The 23,568-nt window shown below is 45.5% G+C and overlaps 1 protein-coding gene across 1 annotated transcript in view; it reads right to left on the bottom strand.

The window, feature by feature from the left end:
* The window catches only part of SLIT1 (slit guidance ligand 1), an 842,620-nt gene that overhangs the window by 118,473 nt on the left and 700,579 nt on the right, over positions 1–23,568 (bottom strand). Inside the window, exon 26 of the mRNA XM_086922632.1 lies at positions 469–632. Coding sequence (XP_086778758.1) covers positions 469–632 — 164 coding nt within the window. The remainder of the gene's footprint in view (positions 1–468; positions 633–23,568) is intronic.

Below are 23,568 nucleotides of genomic sequence, written 5' to 3'. Positions count from 1 at the left end.
ATTTGGCACATTTGTGACAGAGTATCCCATCCACCAAACTCAAAATAAGGCTCTCAGGGGCATATTATCAAGAACAGGCGATAACATTATCGCTGCTTTATCGGCAGGAAACTGCAGCTAAAGCGGCGATAATGGGCTTGATAATAGGCCCTAGTGAATTCCCATACCAGCCCAGGTTCTGGTGTTGACCTGGGCTGCTATGGGAATTCACAAGGACATATTATCAAGCCCATTATCGCCTGTTCTTGATAATATGCCCCTTAGTTTTGTTTCCTGCCTTCTGATGCAACTACGGGCACAGCACAGGTCACATCTATCTATCACTGTGGAATAGAACAGAAGTTATGTTGTGGAGTGGTTTCCACTGATCGATGCAGAAGTTCGTAAACTAGACCAGAGGCCTGCAAGCAAAAGGATTGCCACATTCTGTGACATCGACCTGGGTGCTCTGTGCCGAAGACCCCTTACCCTGGCATTCAAACTTCTTAGCAGGAGTGGTGAGTAAAAGCTTGCCGTCCATGTCAGGGGGTCCGGCGCAGCGGGCAATGCCTGGCTCCTTGTACCCTGTTTTGACCCAGCCTGAAAGCCACCGCAGGTTGCAGTCACAGTACAAGGGATTGGCGCCGATGGCTCTGAAGAAAGAAAAACACAAACATGCCAGAAACAAAGTTAAGAACCTTTGCGTACAGTGATGGCAAGATCTGGTAATGAGGCTACCCCGCATATTAGCCCCACTATTAAAAGTTGTCATTTACATTTCTTTAGCAGTGCGTGGATCCCTTTTGGATTCTTATCACTCTTCTCTCATATTTTATGATTGTGGGAAATAGGAGAGAAAAAAACAGGTAGCATACCACGTCTGCGGCATTCTTTGTACATATTTTGTAAGCTACAATGGTTTAAAAATATGGAGCACCAGCGTTGGAGTAATCAGCATCTAAACGTTGATACTGTGGTAGAGGCGCATGTAAGTTTCCCTGCACGAAATTATTTTCTTAGATGTATGTCCTAAAGCCAAGTTTAAACTTTAATTTGTATAAAGTAATCCCATCAATGTTAAGTTAATTTCTAAAAAAGACATCTTTTCATGTGGCCGTATCTGCGTTATTAAATCACAATTTAAGTTTTTTGATTTTGGCTGTGCAGCGAGTTCCTGTACAATCCATATTTTTGAGAGGATGCTTTGACTTTCAACTTTATTAGGACACCTGCCCTGAGAACATTTCAAATTGTTAAGGTTGGGAGAAAGGACAAAATATTCCTGATTTGTTTTATTTTTGGTCTACTGGAGAGGCGGCTGCATTCCACACGGGCAAACCTTTGTGTTTTACGAAAGAACCCCATTATACCCAAGTGCCAGCTTTCAAGAACCTGTCATCACTTAATGACGCCATTGAGGGGATATTTTTGAAATGATTAACCTGAGAAGATTGTCTGACTTGTCAAGTAGAAAGTATAAACTCTTCCATCAATACAGAAAATGGAGCCACAGGGGGACCGTATTGCAACCAATCTCCCCTTTTAGTCTGCTAAGGAGGATGCAATTGTTATGCACCGCTTCAGATCTCGTTGCAAGCACTGGTGCGAGGTGTGTGGGAGAGGTGGGGGCGTCGACGGAGTGTCACAATAGTGTCACAGTTGCACCCTATTTCCCTGAGCCACCATGTTGCTCTAAATCGCATCTGTTGTGTGGGGATCACTCCTTGGACGCGGTAGTCACTGAACGAAGCTCTTTCATTGTGTTTGAAACAATTTGACACAGTGGCAGTGACAACAAGTGTGGTTGGAGACAAAGCTGCCCTTAGCACCTGTGATTTGTTCATCTGAGGTACACAACACATAGTTTCATCAGGCACTGCTGCCGCCTCCCACTGCTGAACATTGTAGCTTTCACCCCAGGCCTGCACGTGCTGAACTCGTCCCTCTGCGATTGTCTTAGATGGGCTTGAATTTGCATCTAGGTGCATAGAGTAGTTCATAGGGGAACAAAGCCTTCTAAAAAGTCACCTTAAAAGCTGCAAAGGAGCATTCTGCTCCTTACTGTACCATTGCTGTTTTTTCTATGCTGTTGTGCCATGACCCTAACTTACAGCTCAGCCTTCGGCACTAGAATACAGGCATGAGAGGGCCTGGAAACAATGGACACATGAACTAACCTCCCAAGTTGCTTTCCTCTCAGCCCTGTTAATCTTACTTTTTCGGGTAAATGACTTATTCCAAATATGCTCTATCCTTCTACATGATCTGGGTCATCAATCTTGCTATATCTACACTCTCGCCCCAATTTGCACCAAGCAGCATTCCCTTTTCATAAGATCTGGAAACCCAGAACTGGTGTTATGTCCCGACCCCCACTTGTTGTGAATCAAGTCTGCCCATTTTTTGGACACTAGGGACATCCTATTTTCTTAATTATAAAGGCCCCAGCTACACAAAAAGTGTATCATGTTTTAGAAACCTACTGTGTTGCGCTGTGCACAAAATTGCTTTGCCAAGAAGAATGAATGGATGGTGGCCAACCCTTAGGACTGTCAGAAAGCGCAATCCATGGATCATCTGCCCTGCGATATATAGGGAGGGGAGCTACTTGCTGGACTCACCTCAGGTCTCCAACCAGTGGCGTAAAAAAACTTGAAGGGGCACCCCTGCAAAGTACATGAAGCCCCCCCCCCTCTCGAGTCAGTCAGAAGCTCACAGTCCAGGGTACTGAGCTGAAGGGGCCCCCTGGAGCCTGGGCCCTCCCGCACCACGGTGGCTGCAGGGGCCCATGTTACATCACTGTCTCCACCTCTCTTGGGGAAACCTGTGGTGACATAAAAATCTCAAACACCACAAGATGCCACCATGGGACCGGACTAGTGCTTTCCTGGACTCCACTTACCCCCGGACATCTTGGCCACATATCACCCCCTTTAAGCAACTATTGACAATAGCACCAGAGAACCCGGTTTCATGTAGATTCTGCTACCCGTTTGGCCTAAAGACCAAACTCTTGCATGCTTACCAGCTCTCGTGAGACCTGGAAGTCTCCTAGAGACCATTTTCAATGAAGACTAAACCATGCCGCTTCAAGTTCTCCATTCTTTGCACTGAAAACCTGATTGGGAGTGGACCTCTGCACCGGACCTCAGCTATCCAAGAAGATTCGAACGGTTTGAGAGCTCCAGACATCAACAATAAGCAGCTAAGTATTCAAGAGTTTCTTTGGATCATAGTTTCCTTCTTTTTTTTATTTTGAGAACATTTTATTGATTTTCGTACCCAACAAAAAAGAACAGAATGTCACTGAGACATACAAGATATCTCGGTACATTCACAGAGCATTTCCCCATCAGCCCAGCCATGGAGAAGATCTAGACCACCCCCGGACCACCCAACCATCCCTGTGGGAGGTCAGTCCAGCAAGCCCAGCCATTTTCCCCATAAACACCTGTGTTTAGTTTCCTTCTTTTACAGAGGAATCTTCGGTAATGAATATTTGAGTTTAAGGAAGGCACAAGCCTGAACCTATGATGGAATCTAGCTAGGAACACACATTTGCTTAAGGGAACATAAAACTGGGGTTGTGCCCCTAAAAAAAATATTGCATGATGCTGAATGCATCTGTTGGTATTTCCCTTTATTATTAATATTATTATTATTATTATAAGTGGAATGCATGCATGTGTGAGGATTTCAATGTACTAGAATTTTTGTCATAATCATATTGTGTTGTAACCGTAGTGAGTGTGGAAATGACCTAGCCAAAACTTATTTTTTTATTTAACCCGAGTCGTCGAGAAAAATACTTTTTTTGTGTGAATTTTCCAAGAGTACTAGTAAACACACACATCTATGACAGGGTGCGCCATCAGCCCAAACAAAGGGTGTGACGTAAACACTTTCTCAACCGGTTACAGGAAAACTGGGAAGTCTCGATTTTTTTAAGATTTCAAAGTGTATGAAACATGTTTATTGTGGAAAACAAAAGATTTCTTTCAGCCCACCTCAGGAGTTGACAGAGAAAAAGCAACCAGCCTTAGGAGGCTACAGGGAAACGCAACGCAGGAGCACTCTGGTAAGTGTATCTTCACCTTCCGGAGTATCTGGGACATTCAAAGAGAAAAAGCGAATCTTCAAGTTTCCTAACCTCAGGTATGACCGACCTGCCTTAGAAAAGAATCACAGTAAACGAAGAATCAATGGGATAGCAAGTTAGTATACCTTACCAGTCTTTTCCACAGGGATTCCTGGGGCAATGCAGCCTAGGCCTTTCTCATTTACTATTTTAGTTTGTTATGTGGTCCTCAATCCCTCCCTCTTGGCTCAACCTCTCCGTAGTGTGTAAAAATATCCTGCGGTAATTGTGTGGGCATGAGGGTCTATGCTGTCTCCACAATCCTGGCTAAGCAGAGTCAAGCGGAAGCAACCTTATCAAGTCCTGATAAAAATCCTAGCATGTTAAAATGTAGACAACAACAATATAAGCTTTAAAAGAATGGTGGGAAATATAAAAAAAACCATAAAAATAGAAACCTACAATAATATCAAAATACACCAAATCCCACCATCAAAGACTTAGCCCCAATTATTTTAGGATTGATAGTAGATGTTTGCCCTAGTCCTCCAACGGATGGGAAGTGACTGCATTGGGAATTTTTACATGCTCTCAATTTTGGCGGCTAGATCATTTTTATATGTTTTTTTATTGTAATGGCTTTATATTTGCAGGAGTAGTGTGTGTTATCCTCCTGCCGGGATCCCTAAAACTTGTTGGGGCAGAGCCCGGCACCAGAGATCTGCAGCCACAGACACCATCATCTGGGTTTGACTAGAGACCAGGGATATGGTAGCCTTATTTCCCTCTGCACCCGGGGTGCAGTACTGTCTTTGCCTACAGCATACAGTCGCAGCTCTGCTTACTGCCAACAGAACCTACACTACATGCAGCATATGCACACTGCTCTCCAGGGCTGTGCTCTCGTCTTTCCTATACCTCAGTGATGTTGAGCACCCTCTAGTTAAGACAGTCATGCATTGTCTGGAGCAGGGGTCTCCTAACCGGTCCTGGAGGGCCGGATCCATGCCAGATTTTTAAAATAACTACATGTATCTCAATGGGGAAATCCAAAAAATCTGGCATGGATCCGGCCCTCCAGGACCGGTTTGGAGACCCACTCTGGAGTGTCACTAGTTAAGATCTAAGATGCCAATAGATCATTTATAAAATCATCACAACTCATCCCCGGTGCTGGAAAATTACCCGAGGGTTCCAGATGCAATCAAGTTGTTAAAGATTAGACTGCAAACGTCAACATTATCGGCGCCATCTTGCCCCTTTCGAGCCCATTCGTGCGCGTAAGCGGCAGCCATTTTGAGCACCATGGCCTCCCTGCCCCTCGCTGATAGCCGGCGCGTCTCTCTCTCTCTCTCCTAACCTCGCAAGCATCCCCCGCACGCTGACAACCCCCGCTCTCTCATGCCTTGGGTCATAAACCCCTCTTCAGCGCAGCTCCGCCACAGAATCCCATCCTGTTCCCAGCGCGACACCTCCCTTCGTTCCTTTCATGGTCTCAGATCCTTTTGATGCAAACCCCCTTTCCCTGTATCCCCGTTTGTCTTCCTTGTTCCCAGGCCGCCACCTGGCCCTGCGGATGCTGTTTATTACCCCGTACAGTAGGAAGCTTCCCCTCCCCATCAAAAGACCCTCGAGCCGATCAAAGCCCCCACCCTATGAGATCCGATCAACTCCACGCATACCGTGAATCGGCGGAATGCCCTGCTGCGCGACAATCATCACCTGTTGTGACCGGGGTGGGGAATTCAACTGTAAATGTATGTGGGAACGGGCCTGAAGGGGAGATTCCGAGGATGTTCTTTCAAATATCAAAGTGTTGCGAGAATGTGTTACGTGCAATAAAGGTCATAAACCCTAGTATAAGAGGCCAGGCCTCAGAGATGTGGTTAGAGCACCTCGTGACGATACTTGCTGTCTGAATTGATGTGTTCTCCTCCGGAGAGAATAAAATCCTCGTTTCCTGCCTTCCGGTCTCCAGCGCCTGCTTCTTCATTGATTAATATTGGTGGGTCATAGAGGCGACACCGCCGGGCAACATAAAGGGGTCTTTGGTTAATTGGTTGTCTTTGAACCCCTTTTAACAATTGGCGTCCCAAGCGTGGGGCCCATCAGCGACTCGTGGATCCAGTGGGAGAGGTCCTGACGACAGAGTGAACGACTGCAACGATCGGAAGGTACCCTGTCCGATAGACCCTCGTCTGACAGCCGATCATCCGAACTTCACTGGTTCCGAACAGACCTCTCTCGAGTGATCTACGGTCCTGACTGGGAACCATCAGGAGTGCCACGAGGAGTACGAAGAGAAGAGGACGATCGGGCGCTGGATTCGGAAGACAAGAAACTGTCCATGCGGTCCGGGTAAGGTCGTGTAAACACGACGAATTGCGAAAGTGATTGATAATTGATGAGAAAATACTAGTATTACTTTTTGTTAATTTATTTGGAGATTCACTGTCTGCAAACGGAGAAACAACAGGCTCTCCCTTTATAAACAGTGAAGGATAGGTACGCATCCGTCGGACCTATCTTTCTCCCCCACTGAACAATTGCCCCTCCCCCATTGATTAACTGTTATAGATTGTTTTCTGGAGATTCTCTGTCTGCAAACAGGGAAGAATAGGTCCCCTCTTTGCAGATAGTGAAAGGGTAGGTGACGCGGACCTTTGCGAGCCTACTTATTCTCCCCATTGACCATATTGATTTTTTATTTTTGACCTAACATTGATTGCTCAAGATTGGTTCATGAGGTATTCACTGCCTGCAAACAACGTAGAATAGAAATATTCTGTCTAGTCTTTGCACGCAGTGATAAGATAGGTAGTGCTGACTATTATCCCCATTGTGATCCGTCATGCCTGTCTTCTCCCCACTGGTTAGTAGCCTGTTTAGCCCGGACCGCTTATTAGAGATGAACCATCCGGCTCCGCTGGAAGGCACCCCTAATAAGGACATGTTCATGAAGCATGGATTAATCGCTATAGCCTATAGCCAGCTGTGGCATAAATATACGAAAAAGGATCGAGAAAGTCAGTGGCCACTGATAGGATCCTTTGAAGACGATAAAATAAACACACTAGAAACAGCCCTTGGTAAAAACAAGACGACGCCCACTATGCTTGACAGCTTCGGCATGTGGCGAAAAGAAGCCGAACAACGTAAAAAGAGAACTGAGAGTAGGTTGGGAAAAGAGCTGCGGAAAGCAGCCCACCTAGCGGCCCAGAAACTAGAGAAAGAGATAAAAGAAAGAGAGGATACCAAACAGAAACTAGAAATAGAAACGTCAAGCCAGTGTCTGGTTAGAACACCCTCCACGCTCTACCCTGAATTACACTCGAAACAGCGAACCAACGATGATCTGCTGCTAGGTCCTCCGATCATCCACATGCCCCCTCCATATGCCCCTTCCCAACCCTTAGCACAGCACCCACTACCCCCAGGTACAAGCGAGAGTAGCACCACGGCTTCAGCCCCCATGGCCTCTGTGCCGGCTGAACTCCTTGTATTAGATGCTACGCAAACGACAACGTTGGGCGACCCAGAGGCCCGAAGGGTTGGTCCTGCAAAAACATACCGACTAAGCAAAAATGAGCGAGCAGGGGTCGACAAGATAGCAAAGATACTGGTAGAGGAGAGGGAAGATGAAGAGTCCGTCACGGATGTGTTTAATTCTTATACAGGGAGTCACAGACGACACTTTACTGTACAACTGTGTTATCACGTCTTAAACGCATACGAGGACCGATATCAAGAAAAAGGTCCCCAGAGCCTAACGACTCTGTACCGGAAGGTCGATATCGGGGATGAGAGTGAGAGTGATGTGACGGACCTCCTTACGCGTACGCTTGAGGTTTTCCGCCACCTCACTGAACAAAAGCCGAAAATCGAATCCACAACATCCGTAGCAACCGAACCACAAACTGAACGATCTAACACCATGATGCCGATACGAGAGGCTGCCCCTTACTGGGTTCCTCCACGAGGTGAAGGGACTCATGATGACGCAAACAACAAAGATGCAAAGGGAAGGGTAGTGTACAATTGGGTCTACCAACCATGGGACCGGCAAGAGATTCTGACCTTCCGGAAATCTCTGCCTGACCTACGTAAAAACCCCACTGCCTTCTATACTGAGTTGGGTACAGCCCTAGGATCGACGATTATGACCCTGGCTGACATCGACTTGTTTTTCGGGTTATGTCTACCAGCTGATGTGTGGAAGCAAATCCGGAAAGTCGACCACTCTGAGCTGTTTGGACATAACTGGTCACAACTCGATGGCATAGACAGACAACGAGAACCCGGACAAAAGCCTTTGAAAGCCATTTTAGACCTCCCGGATAAAATCGTACAGAAATTAAAAACCCTGATCCCAGAAAAGAAAGTGGACTGGTCGATAGTAACTGCCTGTCGCCAGAAACCTCAGGAGGATGTATCGGAATACTTCTCCCGGTTTGAAACGGTGTTCTCCGATTACAGCGGCCAGGACTTGACCACTGCAACCGGACACCATCTGTTTGTCCAGAATTACGTTAAGGGTTTATCACCGGAGGTCTCGCAGAAACTGCAGGCCAGCGAAAGTAGTTGGGCAGCCTCCAAACCTACGGCTATCCTCCAGATGGCCCAATATTATGAACATCAGAAAAACGAAAACGATAGAACAACAGAGAGAAAGAAGAAAGACTTAAAGGAGAGGGTGATGATGGCTCAACTGCAAGGGGTGACTATGGGACGAGACCAATACCGGGGAAACCATCAGATGAATGTCCCTAAAACTGCACCTCCCAAGGACCGTACTTCGACTCCCCACATTGGACGTACAGACATTAGAGAGGACCAGTGTGCTTTCTGTAAGGGAACGGGCCACTGGAAATCTCAGTGCCCAGTTCTTTTGGAACTCATCATTAATAGAGATCCTAGGGATACAGCAAGTGAACCAAGAAATAGGGGACCACAGCGAGGGCCCCCAAACAACGCAACTAATGATAGATCAGGTAGGCCAAACACATTTGACCGACCCCGACAGAACCAATGCCAGCAATCTGACTACGATGATGTTCATGACTTTGCATAGGACTGCCTAGGGCAAGGGAGGGATCCAGTCGAGCTCCATGTTGACCAGCAAGGCCCTTATGTCACTGCTAAGGTCTTGGGTACAAAGTCACCATTCCTGGTAGACACTGGCGCAACACGTAGTGCATTATCTAAACGACTGATTCCAAGGGCACCCTTGTCTGGCTCACTAATAACATCGACAGGTTTCGATGAAACGCCCTCCACTAACCCTTTGTCTGCCCCGATCCTCTTTGACTTAGAAAACAACACCACTGACACCACGTTTTTGCTTTCCTCCAATAGCCCTGACGCAATTATGGGACTCGACTTATTGAAACACTTCCGAGCAACGATTAGATGTTCCCAAGATGGAGTCCGAGTTTTCCTTTACGACAATCCCGTTCTGCTTAGGCATTGCCCCCCCAGACACATGTTTTCCATCACTGACGCTGACACTTCCCTGCTTGACACTCTGCCTCCGTATCTGTGGGCCAAAACGGATTCGGATGTAGGGCGCATGATGATCGACCCAGTGCACATTACTGTTCGACCAGATGCAACACTCCCAAAACTTCCACAATATCGGATATCGCCCGAGGGCGAGAAGGCATTGGTAGAAATCATCCAATCACTGATAGACGCAGGAGTGGTAGAGGAAGTGGTTAGCAACGTTTGCAACAGCCCAATCTTGCCCATCATTAAGAAACAGGGAGAAGGAGATGAGAAAGCATACCGCTTCATCATTGACCTTCGAGAGATCAACAAAGTGGTGGTACCCCAGTACCCTGTGGTCTCGGACATTACCACCATCCTGACTTTGATTCCCTCCACTGCCACCACCTTCACTGTCATTGACCTCAAAAACGCATTCTTTTCCATCCCCATCCACCCAGACAGCCGATATCTCTTCGGTTTCACCCTAAAAGCCCGCTCATATAGGTTCTGCCGAGCACCCCAGGGCTACACAGAAAGCCCTAGCATCTACAGCCAGGCCCTCAAGAGACAACTGGATCAAGTCCAGTTACCCGATGGAGTGGTGTTAGTGCAATATGTCGATGACATCCTCTTGGCAGCCGACACCACTCCACTAGCTGTCACAGCCACCATTCAACTCCTGCACTTCCTTGCAGAAAATGGCCACAAGGTCTCTAGGAAGAAGTTGCAATTCTGCCAACCCCAGGTCACTTACCTAGGCCACCTTTTGTCCAAAGACGGAAGGAAACTGACTCCTGACCGGATCCAAACCATTCTCGACACCCCCATCCCTAGGACCCAGAAACAGGTCCGATCCCTACTAGGCCTCACCTCCTTCTGCCGACAGTGGTTACCCAACTTTAGCCTCGTAGTAAAACCACTGCTTTCACTGCTAGCTAAGGATATCCCTTTCCCACTCCCTTGGACCCCTGAGTGTCAGGCTTCCTTCATGCAACTACGAGATGCCCTTTGCTCGGCCCCTGTGTTGGGTACCCCCGATTACACAAAGCCCTTCTCCCTTTACACTCACGAAAGGGAGGGGTGCGCTTTATCTGTCCTGACCCAGTCCATCGGCTCAAAGCAACGACCATGCGCTTACTTCTCAGCCACTCTTGATCCTGTAGCCAGAGCCCTGCCTGCTTGCCTTCGAGCTGTAGCTGCTGCTGCGATCTCTATCCGACAGAGTGAGGGGATCGTGCTCTCGAATTCCCTCACAGTACTGGTACCCCATGCAGTTGACACCCTCCTAAACCAAACCAAAACGCAACACCTGACGAGTGCACGACTGACTGGATACGAACTGACTCTGCTCGCACCCCACATCACTCTGAAGAGATGCACCACACTGAACCCAGCAACCCTGCTGCCCTTACCAGAAAACGATCCCAATGCGCACCCTGTACACGACTGTGTGACCCTCACAGACGAACAGACCAGAAGTAGGGTTGACCTCAGAGACACAGCCTTTCCCGACCCCGATGGAGAGCTGTGGGTGGACGGTTCTTGCATCAAACTCCCCGATGGCACCACTTCAGCTGCCTATGCAGTCACCACGGCTCGAACTGTAGTCGAGACAGCCCGCATAACGCAACGATCTGCCCAGGCAGCGGAACTGATTGCCCTGACACGAGCCTGTATTCTAGCAGCAGGAACCACAGCAAACATTTACACCGACAGCCAGTATGCCTTCGGGGTGGTTCACCATTTTGGGCTCCTTTGGAGGGAGAGGGGATTCTTGACCTCACACGGCACTCCCATTTTGCACGGGGATCTAGTCTCCGCCTTGATCGAAGCCGTCCTTCTCCCCAAAAAACTTGCAGTCATCAAATGCCAGGCACACAAAAAGGTGACAGACATTATTGGTCAGGGAAATGCACTAGCCGACATCACTGCCCGAACGACAGCTGAAAATAGAACGACAACACGCATGTACGTGACCAGGTCACAAGCAGAAAAATGGTCTGACGCTAGGAACACTATTAGAGACATTCAAATGGCTAGCACACAACACGAACTGACTGAATGGACACGGGTGGGATTGAAAGATGACGAAGGCTGCTGGCGGACAAAAGACACAAACAAATGGTTGCTACCTGACTCATATCTGATTCCCATACTGACTATGGCACACTCCCCTGCCCACATAGGATCGGCCCCCATGATTGAACTTGTCTCCAGAGTTTGGCACAATGATAAGATCACAGAGTCCGCCAAGCGTCTGGTCCAACAATGCTTGATATGCCTGCAACACAACCCCGGGAAAGGAACTGTAGTACCCCGGGGAGGGTTTGGGGTCCCAAATCACCCGTTTGAAGTCCTGCAGATGGACTACATCCAACTAGACAGATGTCAAGGCCTGAAATATGTACTTGTTGTGATATGCGCATTTAGCAAATGGGTGGAAGCATACCCAACCCGTGACAACACTGCTATGGCCACAGCAAAAGTACTGTTAAAGGAGTTTTTCCCCCGTTACGGCCTTTGTCGAGTTTTGTGGAGCGACAATGGCCCCCACTTCGTAGCCGAAGTTATCCAACTCATTTTGAAGGGGTTGGGTGTAAAACAAAAGTTCCACGCAGTCTTCCACCCCCAATCTGCTGGACTAGTTGAACGACATAACGCCACACTGAAACTAAAATTGGCCAAAATAGTGGCTACCACAGGACTGAAATGGCCAGACGCACTCCCCCTGGCATTGCTCTCAATGCGTTCCACCCCTACCAAACACCACTTGACACCATACGAGGTTGTATTCGGCCGGCCTATGAATGTCTGGTCTGCACCGAAACCAACTTCCATTCATGACGTCCCGGACGTCCTAATGTCTGATTACTTATGCCAGTTGACTAAAACACTGTCTGTTATCCATCAACAGGTGCTGCATGCCATCCCTGACACTTCCAGGGGTCCCGGACACACCATCCAGCCTGGGGATTTCGTCCTGATCCGGAACTTCCAGCGTGCCAAGAGTCTGGAACCCCGGTGGACGGGCCCCTGGCAAGTCCTCATCACCACCCGAACAGCACTTCGAGTGGAGGGAAAACGCAACTGGCTGCATGCACACCACTGTAAGAAGGTCTCCTCGACCCTGACCTCGACCGAAAACATCGACAACCAAGAAGAGCTCCTGAACAAGGACCGACCGTCACTAACCTGCCATCCTGATACCGGAACACTTGAACTTTCAAAATTCTCTGATCCCACTGTGCCATCGAGAGAAGGGTATTTCCTGCGTCGAAAGGAGGGAGCTTCGGCTAAGTAGACCACGGACTGAGTTAAATCTCAGAACGGTGACCTAAACACTACCAAGGGTTACCCGGAGAGAAGCAAAACAAAGTCTGTGGTTCTGCCCGCTACCGAGCACCTTGAAGATGATGGAAGCGCCAGATAAGAAGATGATGGAAGCGCCAAATAAGAAGATGATAGAGGCAACAGGAAATACCCACCACAGAAACCCAAAAGCAGACAGACTCCACAGCTCAAAGACAATTGCACTCTTCATCACAATCCTTTTCTGCTTTCTCCTCATGACCACACTCTGGATTGTGGAAGAAAATGCACCTGCTCACGAAACATTCCTGACCACTGCTCAGCCTACCACCATGAAGGAACATTATCTGATCTCGCTCTCTCCCCAACTCAGAGAGAGGCGAAAGGAATTTTGGAATAACTCTTTCGTACAACTACTTCACCAGCACAACCTTGCCACCAATGCCACCAACTGTTGGATCTGTGGGTTGCTACCCCACGCCACTGGACACTCGATACCATTCATCCCTTCACCTTTCTCAGTTCACGGCTCCTGTCTTGCTTGGCTGATGCTTCTGCAAGAAAGCTTTAAGGACAATGCCACCTCCAGCAAAACCGTAACGCATTTCTACCACGGGGTCTGGCGGAACAGAACAAAGACACACTTCTGCCCGCAGACCACCAACAGCACAATCCACATGGACATCCCTGCTAAAGAACAAATTGAAATGCAAGTGTTCAATAATCCAACCAGAACCACCTTCTCCTACCTGCGAAAACGAACGGCTGCCACTCTTACTGTGGCCATGTCAGTCATCAACGTCACCGGCCACATGTGCATGGAAGGGCTTGGGACTCAGCTGGTAGGCCACAGTGCTTGCCGTTTTTCCAAAACTCTGGACTCCACCGACCCACCTTCCTTTGTGGCATCTCCAAACACGTATTTTGTCTGCGGCACGAAGGCTTACACCTGGCTCCCCAAAGGCTGGGGGGGCACTTGTTTCATTTCCTTCATCCTTCCTCCGACTTATGTGGCACCAGCAAATCATCACAGACAAAAACGAGCCAAGGACATTGAACAAGCCGACTCAACAGGAGCGCAGTTCCTCGATGCAATGAAGGGACTTGTCCCCCTCTGGGGCCCGATGGCAAACAGCCGTGCCATCCGACATCTGACTCAAGCAGTTGAGACAACAATGAACATCACGGCTGGTATCCTTGCTAACAACACCGCTGAGCTTCAAGCGGTCCGCTTGGTGGCCCTCCAGAACCGCCTCGTCCTAGATGTGGTTCTTGCGGATCGTGGTGGAGCATGCCGCATTATTGGGTCCAGCTGCTGTACGTACATACCGGACAACTCACCCTCAGTGTACAAAGCCATCGAACATCTTCATAGACTCTCTTCAGAAGTCCACCAAGAACAAGAAGAATGGTCGCTTGGTGGTTGGTTCTGGAGCACCGTTAAGAACTGGGGCTGGAGACTATTCACCATTATCCTGATTCCTGTAGTTGTAATATGCGGTTTATGCTTAGGAATTCAATGTCTGCCACCTCTGTGTACATTATGCGTAAATTGTATTTGCCCTAAGACTGTGGACTTTGGAAACGAACATATGAGAGCAATATATAATGCCGAGGTTAGGAATTTGATGAAGATTGACACTGAGTAAGCAAGTTGGCTAAGATATGTTGAAAAGGGAGGACTGTTAAAGATTAGACTGCAAACGTCAACATTATCGGCGCCATCTTGCCCCTTTCGAGCCCATTCGTGCGCGTAAGCGGCAGCCATTTTGAGCACCATGGCCTCCCTGCCCCTCGCTGATAGCCGGCGCGTCTCTCTCTCTCTCTCCTAACCTCGCAAGCATCCCCCGCACGCTGACAACCCCCGCTCTCTCATGCCTTGGGTCATAAACCCCTCTTCAGCGCAGCTCCGCCACAGAATCCCATCCTGTTCCCAGCGCGACACCTCCCTTCGTTCCTTTCATGGTCTCAGATCCTTTTGATGCAAACCCCCTTTCCCTGTATCCCCGTTTGTCTTCCTTGTTCCCAGGCCGCCACCTGGCCCTGCGGATGCTGTTTATTACCCCGTACAGTAGGAAGCTTCCCCTCCCCATCAAAAGACCCTCGAGCCGATCAAAGCCCCCACCCTATGAGATCCGATCAACTCCACGCATACCGTGAATCGGCGGAATGCCCTGCTGCGCGACAATCATCACCTGTTGTGACCGGGGTGGGGAATTCAACTGTAAATGTATGTGGGAACGGGCCTGAAGGGGAGATTCCGAGGATGTTCTTTCAAATATCAAAGTGTTGCGAGAATGTGTTACGTGCAATAAAGGTCATAAACCCTAGTATAAGAGGCCAGGCCTCAGAGATGTGGTTAGAGCACCTCGTGACGATACTTGCTGTCTGAATTGATGTGTTCTCCTCCGGAGAGAATAAAATCCTCGTTTCCTGCCTTCCGGTCTCCAGCGCCTGCTTCTTCATTGATTAATATTGGTGGGTCATAGAGGCGACACCGCCGGGCAACATAAAGGGGTCTTTGGTTAATTGGTTGTCTTTGAACCCCTTTTAACAATGTGGTGTGAGGGAAAAGTCACATGTACCTGGAGCAAGATCCCTCACTGTGCCAATCTGACAATTAGAGAAGGTTTCTAAAGTCCCTCTAAGAGCCTTTCAATATGCAAATTGTTAATACCAATGAAATTGCATCAATAGCATACATCTCTTAAAAAAAGCTGTCTTCTCTTCTACGTCAATCTCATTCAGATGGGGAATTGTCAGATCGGAGTCAGGGACACAGCATATTTCTCCAGTCCCTCCTGTGGCTTTAACGTTCAGCCATGTTCCTTCGGGTGGTAAGGACATGCTGGTCAGGTTTTACACTGGGGATGGAAGTGGTCAGGTAGCTCTTTGGTTATGACCGGATGCGAGCTGGAGGTTTTGGGGTGTTCCAGTGGCTGCTCTATAAGGAACTGGGGGTGCTTCTCTGGAGCTCAAAAGACAGCGGCAGCTTTCACAGATGCAGGGATCATTTTGTATCTTGCCTCCAATGCTACAAATGCGAGCAGAGGGACTATTTCTGCCTTGTAATGCCGGCGGTAGGTTTTGATCCTTCCCATGTACTAATAAAAACATAAACAATGATACATCCCAGCTGCATAACACACAGAACACATTTCTCCCTTCGCTTCATTTCCAGATGCAATTAACTTAATGAATCTCAACTAATCACAGAGTTTGATAAGCATTCAGAGTTGAGTGACATGACACCACAAAAACTCGTATCCAGTAAATCAACGAAATCATTTAATATTTCTGTTAGTTGCAAGAGGGGGTTGAGGAACAAAATCTGCCCAACTTCTCTTAACTCATGATAGATTAAAGGAATGGTTACATGTGGAAGATGGACGAAGCTAGTTGAATCTTTGGTTTAATTATTGCTGGCAATTCTTAAGTATTACTTTGATGTTTCTAGATGGTGATGAAAAATTAGTTGCTATGGTAATTCCATTATTATCTACATTAGTGATATATCAAGACCATGATATAGGTCTGATGTATATTCAAGGATTATTTTGGATTTGTATGTAACACTGCCTTGGCAACACACATTTAATTTGCAAACCAGGGAGAGAGACAGTAAACTGCAAATCTGTTTCGTGCTGGAATGCTTGACTGCTAAGGTAAGTTGGCTCGTGCTCCATTCCCCTGGCTATAATCTGAATGGAAAAAAACTAGAGCGCTGTCTGCTTATAAATATCAACAGCACCTGCCAATAATATTGGCATATTGGTTATACTTTTGGTAAAGATCCCATTCACTTCGCTCACATTGATTCAATCTGAGCATTTATTTATCACTTCACTCTGTGATAACAAAATATCGCCTGAAAGGAAAATAGTGCCCGATACAGTGTTTTGAGATAGAGTACCCTGTTCTCCAAACCCTTGGTCTGCCCACTCAATTATGGGTCTGGCTGTGCCCCCACTGACTCCACTGTCAGACAGCTTATCCTGACAGCCCAACAGAGTGCGGGTTTACGAAAAAAGCTTGTAAGACCACCTGCCCAATTTACAATGGATGGTCTGATATCTTTCTTTATATGTCCATTTCTACCAGTTAATACCTGGTAGTCACAAAAAACCCCATAAATTATGACCCACACACCATGTGAGCGCACTTCGCTGGTGTGGGTGCCATCAGTTTTTCAGAAACAACGCCCTACTTTTGACAACAAGGAGGCATCAAGGACTTTGTGGAACCTTTATTTGAGAACTAGGCAGACCTTCAAGTATTTTTCAATTTGCAGTTCGCAAAATAATTGTGAAATCAGCTAAGGAGCGCAATGAATGCAATATTTACCTTTTTGGCTGCAAAAAAAGTCCCCAGGCTGGCAGCAAATTTATAGTGACTTCTTAGTGGCTGACGCACACACATCACTATGTGCTGCCATACAGCAGTAATAGCTGCTTCCTCTTGCCACATTAAAGTTTGCCCGAACTCCGGGCCAGACCTGAGAAGCTCATAAACAGGCTCAGACTCTGAGACTCCTTTTCAGAACCTCCAAATCTGAATGCCTTTTTTTTTTTATACGTCAATGATATAGAAAGTTACATTAGCCATGGGAATGTGGATGACCCCAAGATAGGCACGAGAAATCTCCCGGCATAACTTTACGCAGAGGATTGTGTCTTAATGTCTAGAACTAGTGTGGGTTTGCAAAAGCTTGTGACCAGGTTTAATGATTTTATGAACGGACTGTGTTTAAAGACCAATATAAGGAAATCTTACACCATGGTGGTGGGTAAATCCCCCACCATTTTAAAATCATGTTTTATTAAAAATGAAAAGCTGTCCTATGCCCCTAATTTTTCTTATTTGGGAATCCCGTTTGATCTGAAAAGCACCTGGCACCACCTAGTTGAAACAAGGATTAGTAGTTTCAATCAAAACCTGGAGGCGATATTCAGATTTACGAAAAAACTAGGCTCAAGACTGATTAATACATTAATTAACATCTATAAGGGTCGCTCGTGTTCTGCCACTTTGTATGGAGCTGGAGTATGGGGCTCCTGTAACCCAGTGGGACTACAAATAGCTGAGAAAACCTTCATGAGATGCTTGCTAACAGTCCCAATAGTCTTCCTGCTACTGTTTGTCACAGCGAACTTGACTCAATTCCTTTGTCCTTCCGTATACAAATAGCAGCGACTGCACTGTGGCATTTCATCTGGGCGAAGGAAGAACCAGCTCTTAATCTTGCAATGATCTTAGACGTTTTAAACTGGATTACATGTCGAAGATACCTTGGCTCAGCTATATAAAAAAACAATTTGAGTCACTGGGGTTGGTGGACTGTTTTTATAATGCAGCTATTACCAAATGTTTTATCTCATTAGATTCAGGTTTGGTATTTCGCATCTTTTTTGTCTCTTATCCCCGCAAAGCTTATTGTGACGTCAAACACACTTTCTAAGTAGTTCACGTGGCTCTTTAGGGCAGAGTAATAATGGGTAGTTAAGTTCGCTACCCTCTCTGACACAATTTACCTGATGTGTCAGCGCCGGGACACCTCTGTTTGGAGTAGCTGTCGTGCTTTATAAGCTTCAGTATTATTATTATTATTATTATTATTAAACTGTGCCCTTGCGATTCCAAGTCCACTCAGAGCACACTCCATTTCCTTTTCTTTTGTCAACTTTACATTAAGCCAAGGCGTGATTTTATCATCCCTCTCCTAACGTTTCTAAACATTAGGATGTCGACCAGCTTTATATCATCTCTAGCATTTAGATGATGAATCCACCTGTCTAATGTTTTATAGATATATCTCTTCAGCTGTTCATTTGTGTGATATTGTTGGAAAATGATTTTATTTGTTTGAACAATTCATCTTTGGATCCTATTGCCCAAGGGACAGGGGTTTGTTATGAACTCATAATACCCTGTCCCTAGTTTATGCTGCTATTTCGTAGAAATGTTAATTTATTGATTATTACTGTGACATTCTGATTATGAATTATCCCTGCTGTGAAACATATCGTTCATTGTCTAAAGGTATTTCTAAAGTTAAGGGGTGCAGGACAACCAAGTTAGTTCCTTTCTTTAACGTCAATTAACCTTTAAATTAAAGCTTGCCTGTATATTTAACAGTTTTTTAATGATAGTTCTGAGTCGCGTGAACAGTAGCCCAGTGCTGTTGTTGATCAAGGGGCCGCATGTAAAGGTCAGGAGGGCTGGATGCGGCCCCCGGGCTGTACTTTGAGTATCACTGTTCTAATACAATATGCTTACCTCAAGAAATGAACAGCAATTTTGGAACAATATTTTCATGCTCAGAATGTGATGATGCATAATGCCAGCAAAGTATTTTACTCAGTGCTTAATTTGAAACAAAATAAGTGGCAGGGCCATCGTCAGGAGGCCACTGCAGCTTGAACCACCCATTGCCCCTGCAAGCGCTGCCAATGACAGAACCAACATAACTAGTAACCATCACACTCCTAGTGTGACAGTTCAGACTATTCCAGGACCCGAAAGCTATAAGAACCGCTTTGGCAACAGGCTTTAGTCAACTCCAATGTGTACTCAATTAATAAAAACTGTTGGTGTGTTCATCTCTGAATTAGACAAATAGCACCACAGTGTGGCTGACTGTCATAAGTGCTGGTGTTAAAAATTAAGTACCAGTGCCGAGCAGCGGAAACCACGGCTCAAATTAGGCACTGCTTTTACTCTCTGCCGACATTTAGATGGTGCAATCAAAAATACAATACAGTTAGGAAACTCAATGGTAAGTATTCAGTTATTCATACATTGGGCAAGGATCCAGAGCACACTATATACAATTAGATATCGGTCATCTGTTCAACTCTTCTCTCATTAAGGATAGATCGAGCAAATGTATTTTCTCAAAAAGTTTTTATTGTCATCAGTGTTCCCCACTTGGGAATCACTATGTTTTTCACTTAGCCTACACGTGTTTCATCACAGCATGTGGCTGTGAATCTTCAGGGCTATAAGAAAATAATAGAAAGCAAAAAATCATAAAATAAATGTACACAGGTACGTGTGAAAGGAGAGGAAGGGGGGCACCAGTGCAGTGGAAACCAACACAGGAGAGGCAGGAGTAGAACAAAATAGGGGGTGACTTTAAAGCACCAGAATTTTATTCCGCTAGCAATTCCATTTCATAATGTCAGGATTGGTGACATAGAGTAATGTGTCGTGACATACGGCGTCTGATTCCTATCTGTAATTAATACCAAGGTGCGTAGTGAGGTGACTTATTTAAATTGGAAATTTACATTTTACACTCAGATCTGACCTGCAAATACGCACAATTTATCTAGTTTAAATGATTACGTATGCACCATACTAATGATTGACTGTATGCCGATTCAGTGACATTAGAAGTGGCAAAAGTTTGAGAGACCAACACCATATGTCTTTGATGACTTTTTCAAACTCAATAGTCCATGGTTAATTATAAATGATCACTTAGACATTTATTACAAAGACATCTATATTTGTAAATTGCATTGAATTTGTCCCACGAGAATTGTATTCACACGAGTATACAACATCACTCCTAAATGCTTCGAGCAGTTTTAACTGTTCGCAAAACTAGTTTTTACATTCAGTAAATCACACGTTTCTAAAATAAATACATTAGTCATGGTGAGGCGTTTGTGCTGAGATGCCCGAATAATGATAATAATAATCATAAAAAAGCCACAAGTAGATGCCTAAATAAAGCCTTTATACTACTCTCACCACTGTTACTTTCGTAAATACGTTGACCCTGTATCATAGAGGCATGTGGTAGCAATAAACAATGTCGCTTCACTAAGGTATTATGTCTCATGAAAATCGCAACAAGTCAATTCCAAGTCTTAAAGCCAAGTTAAAATTCCTTACTATTAACTACTATCTTTATATCATCCATGGCATACGGTAAATTCAAAGAGGTGAGCCATGTCACTATAAAGAGGTAATCGTGGTCACTTTTATTGAGTCATTTTTACGAAGATTTAATTGTTTTTTGGCCAAAAGGTGATATTTTAGCAATAAAGGAGGTTTTAGTGTGCAGCTGCGATAATAGAATAAGGGGAAAGGAGTTGTTACCTGATCTAAATGATCGAGGCGCGTGGTCTGTAGAAAAACAAGAATAGAGGGCGGATTCATTGGTAAATTATTTAGACACGCTAATTTGTGCACTTAAAAGTGATGGTTCAAAGGTCAATAAACTCACCGGGGAACCGGTGATAATTCCAACCCGGTCCTTATCGGGTGGTGTAATATGTTCAGACAGGTATGCGGTACCAATCAGTATGTCTGGTTGCCGTAAGCGAAAAGCTTTGCCGATAAATGTCAAAGTTTCAAGTTTCAATTTTAGCAGTAATCAGGCTGGAAATAAAGTGAAAGATATCATCAGCGTTAAAAGGGGGTTCTACCTCCCTGAGAATGTTCACCAGGAGGGGTCATTTGCGCTTAGAGTGAAAAAAATCTTACCCGTGTGCAGCCCGTATGGAAGCTTAATCCAGCTTCGTTGTCGGTTACCAAGTGCGGGAACAACAGGATCAGTTGTTCCCGCCCCTTTTGAAAGCGTCAGTCTTGAAAGAAGCTAGACCGCTCGAGCTTAAAAATTCAATCACCGGCAAAAAGGGGAAGAGTTACTCTCTCCTCGGAAACGCGTTGGAGTATTGACCAAATTTTAAACTACAGACCTCGTGTATTAGTGCTCATTATTGGTTCGAAAGAATAATAAATGAAATAGAGATTCTATTTTTTGAATTAATAGGGTTAAAAATCGGGAAAATTCAAGTGAATATGTAAATCCTGTCATTGAATAATTCGAGTATTGAAGCCATCAAGACTCAAGTTTAGTGGGTTTGTATAGGTCTAGGGAGAAGATGAATTCATTGGCTCTATGTTTATGGCTTAATCTGATTAATATACTGGAGTGGTTGGCCAGTATCCATGGGTTGTTATGATAAATTTGATCCTGAAGTGGTTAAAGTACAAAGTAAATGGAGAGATCATATGGCAAGTATTGTAGGGATATTTTAATTAGATTTATTCGCAGCTGCTACATAAAATAGGCACCGGGTGAGTTTATTTCTTGATGGATGTGCCCATCTATTGGTCCATCTGACCTGTTCTAGAATCATATCAAGATAAATCTACTTTTCCGGCAGTAATTGTGCAAACAAACTCCCTTAAGAAACCGGGAGGAAAAGAAATTAGCGTCCTCAAATCTATACTATTCAATCCATTTGATTACAAAAATCTGTATGATTTGTGGAGTCATTCTCTTAACCATAGTCTACGATTTTAAGTTCAGACTGGCAATTACATGTGTTCTGCAGATAAATGAATGTATTTAATAAAAATACGTTCAGTACTAGATTTTCAAAATCATTTCGCATGTGGATTCAGTTGTACATTTGCTACAGATAATGCAGTTGTTAAAGATGAGAAGTCTGATTAGGGGTCAGCTTAGTTGTCTGACCCTAAGAAAAAGTGCAGTTCATCATCCGTGTTCTGTCCCGTTCTGGTCGTATCTAGGCGCATGATCCATAGCGCCTCTTGTCTTCTGAGGCGTAGTTCCCTGTTGCCTCCTCTTACTGCAGATTGTACCACATCAATGCCATAGAAGGTAAAAGATTTGATATTTCCTTGTGCAGGGCATGTGGCCATATGTATAGCCATGGGGTATCTCGGGTCCTTATTTGCATATGCTCTTGCATGCTCCCTTATGCCCTCTCCGAGTGCCCTTATCGTGCTCCCCACATATCTGCTTTTACAGGCACATTCAATAATGTACACCGTGAATTTCGTGTCACAATTGATGCTTGTTTTGATTGAATATGGTTTAGATCTATGATCCAGAAATGTTTTGATTCCATGTTTTGCCCATCTACACATTGAGCACATTCCGCATTTGAAGAAACCCTTTGACTTCTGGGTCAGCCAGTCACAAGTTCTTGTATCTTTGGGCACTGTTGGGCTTAGTCTGTTCTTTAGATTTCTTCCCCTGCGAAAAGTTATTTGAGGATGATTCCCTATGGCAGTTGCTAAGGTTCTGTCTGCACTAAGGATCCCCCAATGTTTATGAAAACTCTTGCGTATCACAGGACTCAATTCGTTGAAGTCTGTGATAAGTCTCACCGGTTGTTGGTTTATCCCAGCTCTAGGATTTTTAGGTGTTAAGGTTGACTCCCTGCTAATTTTTTTAATCTTTCTGTCCGCCTTAGAAATAATCTGAGGGTTATAGCCTCTTTTCGAGAACCTGGACTGCATGTCTTGTATACACGTTTCAAACTCTTGCTCCTCGCTACAGTTCCTTCTTGCTCTCACAAATTCACCGTAGGGGATACCATTTATCTGATGGATCGGATGACAACTGTTGCTATGAAGTATTGCATTGCATGCTGTTGTTTTGCGGAATAACCTGCTGTGCAGAGACCCATCTTTTACATATAGTTCTAAGTCAAGAAAAGAAACCTTGGAGCTGCTGATGTGCGTGGTAAATCGCATATTCATTTCATTGTCATTTAGATAAGCACAGAAATCCATAAGTGTGTTCTCCGTTCCTGACCATATTAGGAGGCAGTCGTCAATGTACCGGCCCCAGTATAATATATAGTCGATCCATTTAGTTCCTCTGATGCTCCAAATCATGTCAGTCTCAAGGGCGCCCATGTAAATGTTAGCAAAAGACGGGGAAA

This window comes from Lissotriton vulgaris, chromosome 5 (genome assembly GCF_964263255.1).
Source record: "Lissotriton vulgaris chromosome 5, aLisVul1.2, whole genome shotgun sequence".
In the NCBI taxonomy this organism is placed as follows: domain Eukaryota; kingdom Metazoa; phylum Chordata; class Amphibia; order Caudata; family Salamandridae; genus Lissotriton; species Lissotriton vulgaris.
Note: the sequence above shows the minus strand (reverse complement) of the source record. Positions and strands in the feature narration are given on the sequence as shown.